The sequence below is a fragment of the Sylvia atricapilla genome, chromosome 18 (genome assembly GCF_009819655.1).
Source record: "Sylvia atricapilla isolate bSylAtr1 chromosome 18, bSylAtr1.pri, whole genome shotgun sequence".
NCBI classification, from domain to species: domain Eukaryota; kingdom Metazoa; phylum Chordata; class Aves; order Passeriformes; family Sylviidae; genus Sylvia; species Sylvia atricapilla.
This window is the reverse complement of record NC_089157.1, coordinates 2801700-2820167: the sequence shown is the minus strand read 5'-3', so window position 1 is coordinate 2820167 and position 18468 is coordinate 2801700. Positions and strand designations below refer to the sequence as shown.

Sequence of the window (18468 nt, the reverse complement as noted above, 5' to 3'; positions counted from 1 at the left end):
ACCCCAAAGGGAGCTGGGCATCCCAAAAGTGAGGCGTCTGCGGGGGTTTTCTTATCGCCTCCCCCTTCAGTAGTCACTGGAAGAGGGTTTGATCAACCCCAGGGGCTGCAGGGCTGGATTTTAGGAATGGGGGTCCTCTGACTGGGAATGTGTCCACATTGTTCAGCGGGCAGCTAAATCCTCGCCCCAAAACACCCGAGGTGAGTGAGCCCGAGCGTTCAGGAAAGACTGTATTTCTCCCCAAGGCTGGGAGAGCAGCGTGATACATTGCAGCGAGAACAAATCTTTCTCAGGCCGTGTCTTCCTTTCCTGCAAGATTGCCTTTTTGGTCCCGCACAGATGGAAATCTTGGGACCGACCAGTGCAATCAGCTCTCCAAGGGACTCTCCGTGTGACCCCACCCCAGCCTGCCTTGTTTTGCTCCTGTGGGGAGAGAAACATTTAATGTAGCAATTACTTCTGTAACTAACTCGCTCCTCAGCTTCTCAGTTCTCTTCGTGGGCGTTCAGAGCCGAGTCTGCCGTGCTGGGGACACCCTGTGACATTGCCACCACAGCGCACGGAGCCCTTTTCACCCTCGGCTGCCCTCTAGGAGCCCCAGAAAACCAGCTCCCGTTTGGAGGAGGTATAAACACCCCTTCGGTGTGACGATGCTCCGTGCCCCTGATGACACTCCACCCCACAGGGCTCAAGGAGCAGCTGAGACAGAACACAGCTCTGCCTTCCTCTCCCCATCCCAGACCGGCCGCATGGCCTCAGGGAGCCGCTCCCGTGCCACATCCCCAGCCACGACCGTGGAGATTGTTGGGACAACTCGAGGGGAAAGCCTGGCCCCAGGGAGGTTTTACCGTGCGGGAATTGCCTCAGTTCCAGGCAGGTTTCGCCCTGCGGGACCTGCCCTGTGTCGTCAGATACCACAGGGAATTTGGATGGTATTGGTGGTGTCTTTGGTCTCACTGGAGTTTTGGTCAGCCTGCAGAGAGGCTGGGTTCCCCCTTATGCTGCAGAGTGAGATTATTTAAGAAAAAAATGAGGGAAAACACACAGTTTCTTCCGAAATATCAGTAAAACTCGCGAGTAGCAGGATAAAAACAAATGGCAGCAAAATATATTCTTGTCCTGACACACGCCTGGGTTATTTGGGTAGGGGTGCAAGGAGGATGATCCAGATCCCCAAAAGCAAGATGCTCTGGCCAAAATCAATAGGAAAATCAATAGGAGTGCCTGGAGCCTGTAACTCTGGATTTATTCTCTGCAGCAATCCCTTGTGATACCAAAGGTAGCTCAGCCTCGGTGCAAGGCTCCCCTCAAGGCTCTGCTCTGTGAGAGGCTGCAGGTTTGTGTGCTCCTCCTGTCCCCCTGCCCTGGGGGAGAGCAGAGCCAGCTCTGCAGGAGGATACACACCCAGGCGGTGGCTGATGGTGCCACCCATTCCAGATTCCAGATTCCATCCCAATTCGAGGATCCAGAGGAGCAGCAAAGCTTCATGCCAGTGTACAAGAAAGGTGGTGTGGCAGAAATGTGCCTGTGCCACACGTGGTGGCTGTCCTGACACTGGAATAGGTCCTTTGGGGTGGTTTTTTTGGGTACCTAAGGGTGGGTGCTGCTGTGCCAGCCTAACCCAAGCCTGTCTGAACCACCACAGCTGCAAAAGAGGAGCTGCTGTTTGTAAAATAGGCTTTAATTGCTGTGTCTCTGCTTTGTTCAGCATCATCCTGGAGCACGGTTTGGTTCAGATAGGGAATGAATCCTTGGGAGATGCATTTGGAGCCTGGAGCAGACAGTTTAAAAGATTTGCACGGAAAACTGCAACTTGAGGGCATGGTTGATTTTTCTTTTTTTTTCCCTTTGAGCTTTGCTGTCTATGAGAGGAAAGGGTAAGTTTGAAATCAGGAACAACAGGTCACAGCTGAGGCCTTGGAAAGGGAGAGGAGCCAAAATGCTTCTTGTAGTGTGACAGCAAAGTACAGCCAGGCAGGCAGAGCCCAGGGGTCTGGGGGCACCAGCCTGGTGTGAGCAGCTCTTGGAGCAGTTTGTACTACAAAGGTTTATTACCATAAGGTGCTCAATTAAGTTTGGTGTTCATCCCGAATTCGGTGTTCAACCCTATATGCAAAAGGACTCGGTCTTAAGGGCTTACACCATGAAGTAGCTCCAGGATTAGGTGAGATAACTGCAGTTTCTTCTTTGACCAGGTGCCCAGACGGAGGGGATTGAGGCGACTGGAGGTGGAGGAGGTTGTTTTTAGTGCTTAGCCTGGGGGAATTTAAGGGGAATTTAACCCCTCTCTCGAAGGGCTGCCCACAGCAGCAGGCTCGAAGTATCCCGGGAAGGGACGATGGATGGATGGATGGATGGATGGATGGATGGATGGATGGATGGATGGATGGATGGATGGATGGATGGATGGATGGATGGATGGATGGAGAGGATCCCCCGGGACCGCCACAGCACCGGGGAGGGACAGCAGCAACAGCATCGCCAGCTGTGGGGTCATCCTGGGCTGGCTTCGGGGGGGACGACCCTGGGGGCTGATTTGGAGGTCAGTCGAGGGGAATGAATGCGACAGGATTGAGAAGGGTGACCCTGAGGGCAGATCGTGGGGTGGGGGGGTCAGTTCTGGGATGACTGGGTGACCCTGGGGGCTGATTTTGGGTCAGCACTGAGGGATGGCGCTGGGGCAGAGCACCGTGACGGAGCTGCGGGGCTCAGTCCGGGGTGGATGAGCGGGACGCGGGCAGGAGGGCCGGGGGGGATGTACCCCAAAAACCCCGGGTGAGGCCCAGCGCGGGCCGCTGCCGGGCTCCCCCATCCCGCTCCCTCTCCCGGGCTCCCCGCGGTCCTCCCCGTTCCCGGCAGCCCCCGCGCGGCCGCTCGCGCCGCTGCCCGGCCCGTGATGCACCGCGGCCGCGGCCCTGGCGCAAGATGGCGGCGGAGCGTCAGGGAGGCGGCGGCGGCCGCGGGGCCGCGGCGGAGGAGAACAAGGACCACAAGGACGGCAAGGACAACAAGGAGAACGAGCGGCCGGCGGGGCCGCAGCCTGACGGTCTCGGCGATAGCCTGGGCCTGGAGAGCATCCTGCACGGCGGCGGCGGGGGGACGTGGCAGGCCCGGCCCCGTGGGTGGCGGGGGGACGTGGCGGCAGCGCGGGGCTCACGGGGCCCGGGCGGGCAGGGACGGCGGGCGGCGGGGGCTCCTCCCGGTCCGGCTTCGGGCCCAGTGCAGGGGCACCCCGGAGATGAGGGCGGTGCTGGCCTGGGCCTGCGTGAGGGTTTGCTTTGGATAAAACGGGTCAGCCTGGCTTTCCTAATTTATGGAATTACGATCTACCTGTGCTACCTCTCCTTCCGAACCTCGTGACGGCTGGCGTCAGTGTCCACGGCGGAGCTGTGTGCTTTAGGGTAAGAGCAGGTCTCCGTGAGCTACTCGTGGTGATATTGCAGCTTGAAGTGAGCAGTAATACATAAAAAAATCTAAACAGGTGCGCTGAGGTCCTGCGGATTTAGTGTTTCTGAAATCTCGGCATGTAAAGCTCGTGGAGGTTTTGTGGGTGAAACTTCGGTGTGAAACCAGTCCAGCTGCACAGCTGTGATAGAGCTGAGTTTTGCCTTCTGGGTCAGAGGGAAGCCCGAGGGAAATCAGGTTGCAGTTTTCCACGTGGCATATGGCAGGTGTGCAGTCAGTAACTGTCGAGTAAGATGCAGGCATTGCAGTTGCCCTGGAAATGTTGGGAATGTCTAAGTCAATGGAAAAAATTAGAGGATATGAATTCAGCAATTAACTGTGCAGGATAAAAGGGAGTCTGAAAAAAATCCTGGGTGGACAGCAGGGATGAGGAGGGTTGTGTTGGAACATTGCAGTTCAACTTGGTTGTTCTGCAGATATAGAATAATTCAGTGTAATAACTATTGGTGCAGGTTTTTAATACTTCAGAGACCTTCTTTTAGGTGTAGTCCCAAGAAAACACTTTGGTGGCATTTTAAATGTAGAATGTTTGGTGGTTTCTTTAGGTATAGTTATAATTTTTTCTTTTGTTGGGATTGTTGTACAGTCTGGTTTTGTGTTGTGGGTTTTCTTGAAAGGCTTCTTGGTAGAGCTTGAAAGGGAAATTTTAGGATATGAATATATATATATATAGCACGGAGATTTCTTGTATATGGTGGAGATTTTATTTCACAAAATAACCTGCCTTGTAAACTGAATGAAAAACATCAGATTTACTAAAATGTGGCATGCTTCTTTTTGGTAGGAGTAACTGAGGGAATAAAAGAAGTGCAGGAATTCTGCAAATACACTGAAGGATGCAGAGACTGGATGGCAGTGATGGAGTGATGGTGCCCCACAGGGAGGTGCTTTGTGTCACAGATGCTTATTACAGCAGTGTGCAGCAGGACTAGAAGTGTGCTGAAAATTTGAGAGAATCAACCCTGGAGTTATTTCCAAGAACTCTTTTTAGGAGGTTCTGTGCTCAGAAGGCACTTTGTTTGTGGAAGCTGTGCTGGGGAGGCAGCAGTGATTCTGTTCAGGTTGGTTTTATCCTTTTCCTGAGCAACGGGGTAGGAAACCTTCTCTACCTCAGTTTTTCCTACAAAACTGTGTCACAAGCGTGGCTTGGGAGGTCCTGTAGCCCGCCAGATGTCTTATCCTGGATGGGTCTTTTGGCACAGCTGTTTGTCCCAGAATGAGCTCTGGTGACAGCAGCACTCCCTTGGATGTCTGTAGGAGGAGGTGCTTGAGGTTTGTCTTGGTCTCTGCTGACAGTCAGGGGCTCTGAGAGAGCCCTGGACTCATGAGGTGCTTTAGAGTCATCAGCTCCCGCAGCTCTCTGCTTTTAGGAGGTTTTGGGGTGTCCCACTGTTCAAAGTGTGTTTGTCTCATGGGATCTGTGGGGTTCCCTGCTGTTCCTTTGGGTGGGTGGAGGAGCTGCACTGTGAGTGTCCCTTAACGCAAGCCGCAGTCCTGCAGATCGTGAAGGAGTCGCAGCAGCAGCACGGCCTGAGGCATGGGGACTTCCAGAGATACAGGTCAGTGTTGGGAACTGCACCTGGGGCTGGGCTTCGCTTCATTTAAAGTGTAACCCCCCCTGTAGCAGGCAGCAAAACCCATCTGCCAGGTGAATACCCCTGACAGGCTGTGTGTGCTGATCTCCCTTGGCTGTACTGTGCTGCGGCTGTGCAGACTGGCTCTTGCCTCTCCACTGCCCACAGGAGCTTGTGTTCACACCTCCTGTTATACCCTGTACGCCTCCAGAATCAGTGTTCAATAAACACACAGAAAGCAGTTGGTAATGAGCACATCACCCTGATTTTTCAAGATCATGCATAATGACGCATTTTCTTACCTTGTTTCCTATTAATTGCTGCTTTACAGGTAGTTTTTGAGCTACACATGGAGTTTTAATTGTTAAAACACAGCCTGCTACAACCTTTAGTCTTTTTGTTTTTTCTATTTGGATAGAGCAGTGAACAGAAGCAAAGTTGTCCTTTGGCCAGACTGACTGTGGTTGTCTTTTTTAGGGGTTACTGCTCCCGCAGGCTGAGGCGGCTCCGCAAAACTCTCAACTTCAAGATGGGCAACAGGCACAAGTTCACTGGGAAGAAAGTAACTGAGGAGATTCTCTCAGACAACAGGTAATGGAATTGAGAATTCAGTATGTTACTGAAGAGTTTCCTTTCAGTACTTTCTGTTTCAGGTGGAAAACTATTCTGTGCAATATCATCCCAAACATTTCTTTTCAGAGATGGATGTTGTTGATGTTAATAGAAGTTCAGGCTGTAGTGCAAGTGCAAGAGACCCTGCTCAGATCCAGGTGCAACCAGTAGGAGAAGAAGGAGCAGCAACAGCCTGTTCCTTCTCTTTCCTTAGTTGCTAAAATGGATTCTTTTCGTAATCAGTAAATTCCTGTGACATTGAAGAGGAAATGCTTATTTGGGTCTGTTGCAAGGTAGCCATGGGAGTGCTGCTAATGTAAGTTGTGTTGCCAGCAAAGTTGGGGTTGGAGATGCAATCCCTTCCTTTGATCAGAAATACTGCACTGCAAATTTTACTTAAAACTTGTAAATCTGACAATGCTCGTCTCACAGAATATGTGGAGAATAGCCAGGATTTTGGGCTCACTTCCCATCTTTTAGGAATACTTGAAATGTATCCTGTCTTGTCTTTTTTTGTGGGAAAACAACACATGATGCTGCATTCACCTGTGTTGTTGAGAACATATTGAACTAATTTGAAGAGTGGCCTAAAGGGATAAATCCTTTTTGTCTTTCTAGTGTCTGTGGTGCTACAGAATGATACCTAATTCTCTTCCTTAGTGGGGTAATTACACTTCTGAGTGAGGAACACAGCAGAAACCAGTCAGGAACAGCAACACTGTGTGTGCTTAGAACTTTAAGATGTAAAAGCATCTGCCTCTTAATAACCAAGCTGAACTGCTACTGAACTTGGCAGACCAAATGCATCACCACCAACTGGTGGTGTTACAACTCCTGTCTGAGTGTCATTACTTTCCCCTGGACCCTCCTGTGCCCTGCAGGTATTTGCTGCTGATCCTGATGGATGCAGAGAGGGCCTGGAGCTATGCCATGCAGCTGAAGCAGGAGGCCAACACGGAGCCCCGCAAGCGCTTCCATTTGCTGTCGCGGCTGCGCAAGGCTGTGAAACACGCCGAGGAGCTGGAGAGGCTCTGTGAGAGCAACAGGGTGGATGCCAAGACAAAGCTGGAAGCTCAGGTAGCCTCTGATACTTTTGTCTTGTTGTACAGGAAAGGCTGAACAAGAAACCTTTGGAATTTGGGGTAAAGAAATAATTACTATGTCTCAGTAGATAAGAAAAGTACAAAGAATTGAGGGCAACTAAGATGGTGCAACACAGCCTAAGAAACTGCTTATCTACTGAGTTATCTTTTTGTTAAATGTGCTGATGTAGCCATCTAGAGTGCAAGATTTGGCAGTTCAGTTCCTGGAAAACAGGAAACAACTGTTGTGACCTCTTTGAACGAGGGGCTGCAGTGCTGTACTAAGTTAATTAAATTGCCATTGAATAGCATATTGCTGGGGAAAAAAGTTTTGTGACGTCAGTGGACCATTGCATAACAAACAAGAAATATCTTTGCTTTAATATCTGGTCAGCCTTGTCTAGTATCCCTGTCCATGGCAGGAGGATTGGAACTCGATAATCTTTAAACTCCTTTCCAACCCATTCCGTTCTATCATTCCATTTTATGAGTCTGTGGTTCCTTAGAAATGTAGCAGTCAGTTAGAGGAAAAGAGGTAGGTAGCTGTAACCTGTCATCCAAATCAGTTGTCTTCTGTGGGAAGCCCCAGTGAAAAGGGCAAAGCTTAGTCACTCACTGCAGGAGTCACAGCAGCCTTCATGCTAAAGGTGGCACTAATTAGGCTGTTGATGGTGGGCACTAATTAGGCTGTTGTTGGTGGGGAAGTGACCTTGCCCTCACTCTGTGTGCAGGCGTACATGGCGTATCTCACCGGCATGCTTCGCTTCGAGCACCAGGAGTGGAAGGCAGCCATGGAGGCTTTCAACAAATGCAAGTGAGTCCCTCACTTCACCAGCTTTGTTCAGTAAATAGTGTTGGATCACTTCAGTTATGTACAGCAGCTCTGTGAGTCGTTCAGTTAATTGTGCTTAACTGGGAGGTGCTACTGAAGAAATAACGTCCTCCAGAGCACAGACACAAACTGTTCCCTTAGGATAGCACCTCACAAGTGATACACACTGCAGTGTTAATATTTGTCCTTTGCTGTAGGACCATCTATGAAAAGCTGGCCAATGCTTTCACAGAAGAACAAGCTGTGCTGTACAACCAGCGTGTGGAGGAGATCTCACCCAACATCCGCTACTGTGCCTACAACATTGGTAAGGGAAGGGGGAGCCTCATCTCTTCACAGGAAAGCAATTTTGATTTGGCTAAACCCTGGTCTAAGTGACACTGAGGCCATACTATTTGGGGCAAATTCTGCACTTGTTCTGGGACAGTTTAGTAATGCAGAAAGGGCCTCATTTTGCAACAGCACCTGTGGTTATTGTGTAGAAAGACAGAATAGCAGTTTGTGGTAGCTTGCCTGTGAAGTCAGAATGAAATTGCAAGCTGGTCCCTAAACTGCTTTTATTAGTATAAAATCTAATGATTAGTTTCTGTATATGAAAGTAATTTTGAAGTCAAATGGACATGTGATCTCAATTTGTTGCTTCTCCCAGGTGACCAGTCTGCCATGAATGAATTGATGCAGATGAGACTGAGGTCTGGTGGCACTGAAGGTCTTCTTGCAGAAAAACTGGAGGTAATTTATTTGCGTGTTTCAACTTGAAATATTCATTAGTACTGTGCTGAGCGTGAATATTGCTGCAGCAAACCATTCAAGAGCCAGAATAGAACAGAAATGAGCAAGCAAGCTCACTTCTTGAGCTTGCTTCTTAGGCTCTTTGGGAAACAACACTTTTCCCAAAAGCTCTTTGATTTCAAAATAGTAAGTCTGACATGAATTCAGGAGGTTCAATTTTGGATCCCTTTAGGTTCAAGCTCCTAAGCTCAGTGTGTTCTGTGCAGGCACTGATCACTCAGACTCGGGCAAAGCAGGCAGCCACGATGAGTGAGGTGGAGTGGAGAGGGAGAACTGTCCCAGTGAAGATTGACAAAGTGAGGATCTTCCTGCTAGGCCTGGCTGACAACGAGGCAGCGATTGCTCAGGTAACCCAGCAGCCCTCTCCATCCTGCCCTTCTAACCATCCTCTTTCCTTTTGTGCAGTACCTGGTACCTAAACTTTTGAGTTAAAAAAGAACCAAACTTTTGAGTAATCTCATTTTTTCAGACTTGGGGCTAGAAGGCTAGAGGTAAAAGTGAGAGAATACTGATTATAACCCAAAGCTCAAGTGTCAGCTGGGGATAGCTCTCACAGTCTGCTGAGTGGGGTAGTCTGGGAGATCTGTTCTGACTGTTCCTGCTCCTTGGAACATTCTGTGCTGCCTTCCTGCAGCAGGGTGATAACCATTATTATTAGTACATCACTTGGAAATGAAGGTTACATTTTTAAGAGCAACTGGTTTTAAATTACTCTTGTAATTTCTTTTAAGCATCTTGCTTAAATGCTCCAACTTCCGAGCAGCCAAAATAAAAACATATTGACCATGTTTTCTTCAGCAACAAATAGCCATCTGCTAGGTATAGCAGGTGCTGTGAGATCTATTCCATTCCCTTACTGACTTACAGAAATCTTCAAAAGCAGGAAGTGGATTAATATCAGGATGTAAATCAATTTCAGATGTAATGGTTCTGAAACACTTCATAGAATAATCATAGAATATCCTGAGTTGAAAAGGACTCACAAGGATCTTTGAAGTCCAGCTCACTGGAGCTTGCACTGGTATATACTATGCATGTCTTTAGTACTGTAGTCAAGTTTCCCACATGTTGTTTTTTCCTTGGAAGTGGTCACCAGATGAGTTATCCTGCTTTTCACTGGCTGCATACACATGCAGAGTTTGAAAAGGCAGTGAAAGGATCTTCAGTAACAACTCTTGCCATTAAAAATTGGATTTTTGCAGCATTAAAATTCTTTTATCACCAGGAGAATAACAATGATAAATAAAAATAGAAATGATAAAACAAAAACCCCACAGAGGGATAAGACCAGAGCAGGGGATAGTGGTAAGAAGAGTGTAATTAACAGGATCTGGCTGGGTGGAAAACCTGAGTGTTACCCATAATTTTAGGAATTGGATATTGATGAACGGATTTGGTTTCAGGAAGCACATAAGTGTGGCCAGCAGGTGGAAGTACAGCTCAGAGTTCAGTGTTCCCTTGTTTAACTTCTATCCTGGCAGCTGACAGTTGGACTTTTGCCGTTTCGTTGCTCTCTACAGTAGTGGCAGAACAGCCTGAATTTGTTCTCATATTGCTTTGCATTGCTGAGAAGATCTGACTAAACAGAGGAGTTGTTGAGTGGACTGGTGAGAGCTGAGCATGCAGCAGCACTATTTACATTCCCAGAGAGCTGTAACTTGCCTTTTTGGCAGCAGTTCTGGTGTTGTGTCAGCTCTGATGGGCAGTCCAGCTTCTGGTGAATGAATTGTGCTTCCTGGGATCTTTGGCACCTTTCTGCTCGTCTTCACTGAGCTGAAACCCTGACATAACAGCAGTGCTCTGCAGGGTTTAATTAGGAGTAAAACCAGTCTGTTTTGTATAAAAATGGAGTCTCCCAGTGCAATTATAATGTTGCCTTTGGTTCCTTATTGGTAATGGGTGGAACAGAACAAATAAGCCAAACTGAAAGAGGAATCCAGATTTAAAATTGCTTGTGTCAGTCCTTTTACAGCTTTGAAAGCAGCACTTTGAGGGCCCATTGTCTCTCACCAGGCTGAACTGACAAGGCTGCAGTAAAGTATGACACAGGTGTGCTCCTACCTGCTATTGCCTCAAGGATTCTGTGCTCATCTCTAGATTGCAGCAAAAATGGGTGGTAGTAACTGTCAGAGATGTTGCACAGTGGTTTAGACCAAAGAAAACCTGACAGCTGAGCACTCCACATTTTTGGAATTGGGTTCAGTGGGATTGGTTTCCATGAATCCTCTAAGATGAACCTGTGCTGTTCTGTCAGGACAGTTGAATCAGCAGCTGTAGCACTTCTGTCTCAGTCCTATGATCTGATATCTCTCAAATCAGAACATGTGTATTTATGCACAGAATCAGCTTAAGGAGTTTTTACTCAGAAAGGAAAGCCTTTGTTTCATTGCAGGGCCCAGCCCTTGCCCTGTTTGTGCCTGAATGATGATCTGGCCACGTCTGTTTTCATTTTTGTGCTTACAGTGAAATTGCTGTGCTGCTCTGGGTGAGGTTGAGAATGCAGTCAGACTCGTCTCTGGTAATTCTCAGGAGTCAGTCCCACCTTAAAAATTCTCACAGCAAATCTTAAATTAAAACAAAAAAAAAAAAAAAACCAACTCCAAAAAACTGCCTCCAACACAGGATACCTGAGGCTTTGTGAGGGAGTAAAAATAAAATTACTGATTGGGTTGTTGAGTGTGGGAAGTGGAGAGGCAGAGACTGTAGAGCTGCACAGAATACAAGTGAGCGTGGTTTTAGACAGTTTTTTATTCTTTTGGACAGCTGCAAATTTATTGCAGCAAAGCTCATGTTACACTGTTACATGACATGGGAGTGGTGGAACATGGTGTTGAATTCTTGAATTCTGTTTCAATCACTGAGGCTGAGGTTTGCTTCTCAGTAGTTTTTTCTTACTGAATCAGTGAGTCTTGCAATCTCCACCTGGTTTCCTTCTCAGCATCTGAATGAAGGCTGAGTTTGCATTTGGGAGCTTTTTTAATTGGGTACACGATATGCCAATAAATTAGGCAGAGATCAGGCTTCAACTTGTTTTTTAAAGGGTGTTTTCAAGTTCTGGTTTTGGAGCAGAAGGCCAAAAGCTGCTTTTCACTTTTTTCTTTTTTTCTTTTTTAACAAAACTTACGACGACAGCAGAAAAGCACTCAGTCACTCCTGCTGCTAAAATATAGGGTTGCTGCAAAAAATGCTTCAAACAAGCAAGTTATTGCCACTGTGAACATTGCTAGAGTGGGAGTGGAAGAGAGATAATCATCTGCATGTTCTTACCACATGGAAAAAATTAAATCAGCATAACAAGAGCTGTCTGCATTGGTAATTTGCCAGTTAAGGACAGCTCAGCTCTTCTGTTGCTGGACCTTTCCCACAGTGCAGTTCAGCCTCAGCTCAGGGAGCATTACAGGTGCCATCCAGGAAGGGAAGGGGAGTTGCTAGTAAGGAAGGTAACTGTTGCAGGAATAAGGCCATGAGCTGTGTCTGCTAGGCCTTCACTGCTGTTTAGTTCTCAGCACTGATCCCATTCTCCACGATTTCTGGCAGATTTCCCCCAACAATGTGTTGCAGACCGTCACAGATTTGAGTTCTAGCTACCCATGGACCTAAAAGACATAATATGGGAGAAACTTTTTTAATCTCCTTAGTTAATTCATGCATCATACAAAAATTTCTGATTTCTCATCTGTCTTGACTGTCCTTTGCTCTTAGGCAGAAAATGAGGAGACAAAAGAACGTTTGTTTGAGTCTTTGCTCAGTGAGTGCAGAGATGCCATTCAGGCTGTTCGGGAAGAGTTGAAACCAGACCAGGTAAGCAGCAAACATTAGTTTCTACTTCCAATGACACCATGTTTCCTGGGGGTTGATTTGGTGTTAAACTTGCTGGGATTTCTTTAATAAAGAGCTCCAGAATTTGAATTTACTTTCTTCAGAACTGGAGGGGGGGAACAGCAGTGGAAAAGCCCTCCCTCTTTTGCCTAGAAGTCTGTTACAGCTTCCATGGCTCAGCCAAATCTCGAGTTGTCCTGTGTTTTTCGTCCCTTGGCTGCCAGTTTTAAGTAAATCATGCAGTGTTTTGTCTTCATTGCCCACAGAAGCAGCGAGAACACTCTCTGGAAAATGATTCTGGGAAGGTGTCCAACATCCAGTACTTACACAGGTAATAGGCAAACATTGCTGCCAGCGCTAGTGTGAAGAAGCCACATTCTTATGTCAAGATTTTATTTTTGTTTGGTTTTGTTTTATGGGATTTTTGTCCTGGTCCTCTGGGATCCCAAAGGATGACTGTACAGATAAAGATCTAATTCGGGCAGCTTTGTAAACATTTTACTCCAGCTCTCACATTCCTTCCAGATGTTTTTCTACCACCAGCATAGAACACAGAGTAACGTCTGAGTAGCTCCGACAGTGCTGATGGGATTTCTCTTTTTATTCTGGCAGTTACTTGACCTACATCAAGCTGTCCACGGCCATCAAGCGCAACGAGAGCATGGCCAAGTCCCTGCAGAAGGCCCTGCTGCAGCAGCAGCGCTCCGACGAGGACGGCAAGCGCTCGCCGCGGCCGCAGGACCTCATCCGCCTCTACGACATCATCCTGCAGGTAGTGCTGGGGAAACACTTCCAGCTCTCCAGCTTAACCAGAGAACTTTGCTACGAAAGGTTATTGTAGAAATGCAGCACTGCAAGTGAGCTACCGGGAAGTCTGAAGAGCAGCTGAGTACCTCCAAGTACCTCAGAGATGTTCGACATCTGCATGGAACACAAAAAAACCCTCTTTTAGTTATGAGCAGAACCTGCTGCTTGAATGAGTGTCCTTTGTTGTGCACTCTAATACAGGTTTAAAATAGTCTTTCCAACCCTTGTGCAGCACCCTTAGAGCTGCCTTAGTTTCTCTTGGCCAGGGAAAGTAGCAGCTAAAAATACTTGTTCTTCATAAGCAGGTTCTCTGTTTCTCCCATAATTTTGCAGTTAACTGAGGGAGCCTGTGGCTGAAGCAGTTGTGAATGGGAGAAGGAAATGCCTTATGAAAGAATTACTTCATGTGAAATCTAATGAGTATTTGTCCTAATTCCTGTATGTGTCAGGAAGTCTGTCCTGAGGGCAACTTGCACAAGTTTCAATGAGAGTCCTTCACAAGGTTAGAAAACTGATAATTAGAAAACTGAAAACTATTTCCCTGGGAGTGTTCTGTTGACTTGTCAGAAGGGGCAGATTTCTCCTAGTCCAGCAGATTCCAGAGGAAGGCAATGCCTGCATTTGTTAATCTGACTCTCTTTTGCACAGAACCTTGTGGAACTGACACAGCTTCCTGGCCTAGAAGAGGACAAGAACTTCCAAAAGGAGATTGGATTGAAGACACTCGTGTACAAAGCTTACAGGTGATTGAGAAGCAGCCAGGTTTTCTTTAGCTCACATGACACCTTCGAAGGCTGTAATTCCACAGCTCTGTGTGCTGTGCAGGCCTTTGATGCAGCTTCCTCTATCCTTTGATAGAGGAAGGGAAAAACTGCCCACTGCTACTTAAGGATGTCTTCTAGTGTCAGTCATTTCAGTTGGCAAAAGGTGTGGAAAACAAACATGTCAGGAGTGCTCTCTTGACTGTTGCAGGTGTTTCTTCATTGCCCAGTCCTATGTCCTGGTAAAGAAGTGGAGTGAAGCCCTTGTGTTGTACGAGAGGGTTCTGAAATACGCCCGCGAGGTTCAGTCAGGAGCTGGAGCTCACAGGAACAGCTTGAAGGTAGGAACCTGGGCCTGAAGGTGAAAATTTATAAAGCAGCTCTGTCTCACTATTTATTGTTAATTAGGTGCCATTACAAATTCAGGACTGATCTTTCAATAGGGAGAATAGTAGAGACTTTCTTGTGACATGGGAACACTTCACCTGGCCGCTCACTTAGAGGAGGGACAGACTTACTCCAAAACAATTTACCACTTTTTCTCACCTGTGCATTTTCTCTTACACAGCTTCTGTAGTGCCTGAAGCACAGTGCTGTAGCTTTTCCCCTTCTGGGAAAGCTTATTAACACTAGGAGTTAATTTCTTAGTTCTTACTCTGTCCGATTTTACCTTTGCTTTGACTCTTAGACTGGCATATTTCAGGTTCTCAAATAATTTTCTTTAATGCTCTAGGAGCTGCCTGATGTGCAGGATCTCATCACTCAAGTCAATGCAGAGAAGTATTCCTTGCAAGCAGCAGCTATTTTAGGTGAGTAACACATCTATACTAGAACTCTCCTCTAATCTATCTTGACTAAAGCCCCTGCAGCTATGTCATTCCTTTTATTTGAATTCTGAAGTTCCAAATGTTTTTCCATCACCATTCATGCAGGCTGTGGAAAAGAACCTTTCCCCTCAGTTTTAGCTGCTTCTAGCCGTGTGTAGTGCAGGTAGGCAGGCAGTGACTGGACACTGGCATCTTGCTCCCTGCCCAGGGATGTTAAAACCCTTCCTGGGGATGTGCACCCATTTTGGGAACTTGCACAGAACAGTTTAGTGTTTTATTTTTTTGCTGCAAACACTTTAGCCTTACTCACCCCAGTTTTGTCTGGCTGAGCAAACTAAGAAGGAGAGCAGTGTTGTTCTCTCTGTCAGTGTCAGCCTGGTCAGCAGAACTTTGGGGGATGGATGAACTTTGTGATTTCTTGGGCTGTTGCTTTTCCTGTGCCTGCTGCTAGAAATCCAGGGCAAGGAGTGTGTTGCCTCCTTTATTGCCTTGGTGTTGCTTTGACAGACAACCCCTGGGGAGTTTTCAGCATCTTCTGCTGGGTGCTTCACTCCAAGTCAGTGCTGCTTTCCAGACCTTCTCATGACGGTGTCAAAGGAGAAGCTCCACCACTGCAGGACTATGTTGGCTGTAGATGAGTGTGTGGTCCTTACTCTGGAAATCAGATCTGCTGAAAATACTGACCTGTGCATCCCACAGAGCAAGGATCATGGCTAAGCTTGGAGCACAGCTGCTTCCTGAGACAATCTCACTCTACACCTAAGTCAAGCCTCTTATTTTTATCCCCTTTTCTTCAATTTTGCAGATGCAAATGATCCTCATGAGACTGAGTCTCCATCTCAGGTCAAGGATGGCAAGGTAAGAGCCAAGAGCTCAGGCAAATTCCAGCTGTGCTCTTAATGACCATCACCTTTGTCCTGTTACCTGAGTCTCTCTCACAACACAAAAAATGTCACATTGATCAGGATTTGGTCATGACTTGTGTGTTTAGGAGATTTTATTAGGCTTGGTGCTGAAGGTACCTGACACAGTGGGGTAGGAGCTGGGAGGCTGCTTGCAGCTTGCAGTGTGGCAGCTTTCTTTATTTAGTTTTCTCTCTGCACATGGGAGGATTTTCCAGAGATGCTACAGCTGTGCTTTGACGGGAGATTAAATAATTTTCAAAGTCTCCAGAGGTCTCACAAGGGAGCTTGAACTTCTCCTGTCTCAGTTGCTGCTCAGTCCTGTTTGATGTTTGACCCTTTTGATGCGACTGGAATTTAATTCGTGTCCCTGCCTCGGTCTCTTGCAGCCACTCTCGGAACGGTTTGAGACTTTCTGCCTGGATCCTTCCCTGGTCAGCAAGCAAGTCAGCCTTGTGCACTTCCCACCAGGATTCCAGCCCATTCCATGCAAACCCTTGTTCTTTGACCTCGCCCTTAACCATGTTGCTTTCCCTCCTCTGGAGGACAAGGTGGAGCAGAAGGCCAAGAGTGGCCTCACAGGATATATAAAGGGCATTTTTGGATTCAAAAGTTAACCAGGACCCCCAGAGGAACAGAGGTTTTATTCTGTATTGAAGGAAAAGCTCCAAGAGGTCCAAAGAGCTGCACCTGAAACCAAGAGAGGGAAGTTTTACCATCTTCTCCCCTGTGTCCTGTGTTTATGTCTGTGCACACACATTCTCTCCCAGTGTATTGAAGACAAACACTTACTCAGAAACAAACATACACTATAAATAGCAGAAAATAACCTGGAGCACAGAGAAATTCCTTTCTGTGTGGAGAAGTTTTGTGATCGGTGGCCTGTCCAGGGCTGGTACACATCTACTTACCATGGACCAGGGCATAGATACAATTTGATTCCTGCCTCTGCCCCGTTATTTGACACTATAATTTGGGTTTTTTTTTATTCAGACATTGGGGTGTAATTGGGAAACAGAGGCAGAAGTAGATGCAGAACTAAACCAACAAGGTGAGGCTTCCACACAATGGCTGTGGAACAGTAGCCAAGAGGGCAGCTTCTCCTTCCCCTTGAACCCAGAAGTCTCTATATTTTTTAAGAATGTAACATTCAGAAATGACAAAATAGAGCCTCTTTCCTTATCAATAAGGATGGCAAACGTCAAATGTTGATGGTTACTCCTGCAGTGGTGGTGAATTTGTACTCTGGGCCAATAGCACCATTCTTTATTCATACACACACTTTGTTAAATACCTAAATACAGTATAGAACCTATTCCTGAAAGTATTTTCCTGGGAAAATAGCTTCATGGGTGGCTTTAGAAATAGCTACTTGCTCTTCTTGGGAAGTTGGGTCTCTTGGTGTTTGTTTTGTCTCTGATCTAAACCTTGCCTGAAAACAAGACGATTTTTTTCTGGAGTTCATCTGCTGCTTTGTTTCTTGTCCCTGGTCAGTAGCTATACCTGAAATGAGGGATAAGGAACAGAAGACCAGTAGGTTCATGAGTGATAATTCATCTCTGTCGTGCCAGACAGCATTTTTTATAAAGCACCCAGGTGCCATGGGGATGGGCACTTTGAAAGTGCAGATAATTTCATAATTGTGATCACTTCAACAGGAAAAAAACCCCATAGCACATGGGCAGAACTGTTCCTAAATAAAGCATTTGGAACCAGTACTTGTGTGGGTTTTCACTCAGCCTGTAGCTGGCAGGTGAAGTAACAGATTGTTCTGGTTGTGTGGACTTAATGTTTTTTTCTCCTTTTTTAGACATTGGAATTAAGGTTGGAAACAGAAGGACTATTTTGAATTATTGGGGTTTTGTTGTAATGGGAATTTACCTTGCAAGATGCATGTCAGATGAATGGAGGGAATTAACAATTCTCATTATTTTAATATGAATGTTCACTTTGTTCCAAGTTGATCTGATTTGTGAGTTCTCTAAGTACAGAAGGATTGTGTGCTCAGAAAGAGGTGGGAGGAGGAGGAACTTTTTGTTTAATTCTTGCAACATGGAAACAATATGGGAATTTTTGGTGTTGTAGCCAATTCCCTTTGCCTCTTGATTCCATGGGCATTTTATAGAAGAAGGGAAGTGTACAGGTGAAAGAAATGCAGAAGGCTTTATTGATCAGATGGCAATTTCTAGAAAACTTGGTCTTGACTGGCAGCTTTCTCTTCCCCATAAAGCCCATTTCCCCTTAGGCAAGGAAAGCCCCACAGTGACCAGGCTCACCTGTTCCTGTGTCCACTGAGCTGCTCTTCTCAGCCTGTGGATCAAATCACAGAAGTGTTCTTTGGTTTGCACCAAACTCTACTTTCCTTCCACGATCTCTGTTGTGCCTGGATTGGTTCCAGGGAAACTCCTAGTGGGGCTACTTTCTAGTTACAATTACAAAAACCTAAGAGCAATTGGCCTCTTCTGCCAAACGTTGTTTGACAGATAACTGATGAGTTGAAGGCAGATAAGAAATTTGAAAACAATAAAGTTTTATTCCTGACCTCTGAGGCGTGTAGTTTGTATTAGGAACACTGAGCACTCTTTGCCTTGCAAGCACTCATAGGATCGAGTTCACACCATCACCTGGGGCTACTGAACCCCTGGGCAATGGCCACTTAGCTCTGGAGGAGGATCTGCTGCCCCAAGGCTCAGATAACACCACTCCGAAGTGACTTGGCTTGTTTGTTTTGCTGTAATGGTAGTGGAAAGTGGATGGAGTGGGATTTGTGAGCAGTTGTGTCATGGAAGGTGCCGATGAGGCTCAGGAAAAGAAACCTAAAACTGTGAAGAAGGGAAAGAAATGTTACTGAAGTCACCTGTATGATGCAGACCAGACCAGACTGACAAAACTGAGGCTCTTAGCCCTGCAGTGGAGCCTGGGCTGGCACAGGTGAGGCTCACAGAGCTGCAGGAGGACAGGGCAGGCAGGGGAAGTGTCTGATGTGCAGAACAAA

The 18468-nt window shown here is 46.8% G+C and overlaps 1 protein-coding gene across 1 annotated transcript; it reads left to right on the top strand.

Annotated features, from left to right (window-relative positions):
- The first annotated feature begins 2879 nt into the window (after window positions 1-2879).
- Window positions 2880-17191, top strand: SRP68 (signal recognition particle 68). Its single transcript, XM_066332024.1, has 16 exons — window positions 2880-3073; window positions 4958-5024; window positions 5517-5630; window positions 6533-6728; window positions 7465-7547; window positions 7763-7872; window positions 8215-8297; window positions 8564-8704; window positions 12060-12158; window positions 12443-12507; window positions 12789-12948; window positions 13632-13726; window positions 13956-14085; window positions 14478-14553; window positions 15377-15429; window positions 15863-17191. Exons 1-16 carry the CDS (start codon window positions 2926-2928, stop codon window positions 16088-16090), a joined length of 1848 nt encoding a protein of 615 aa, XP_066188121.1. The 5' UTR covers window positions 2880-2925; the 3' UTR covers window positions 16091-17191.
- The last annotated feature ends 1277 nt before the right edge of the window (window positions 17192-18468 follow it).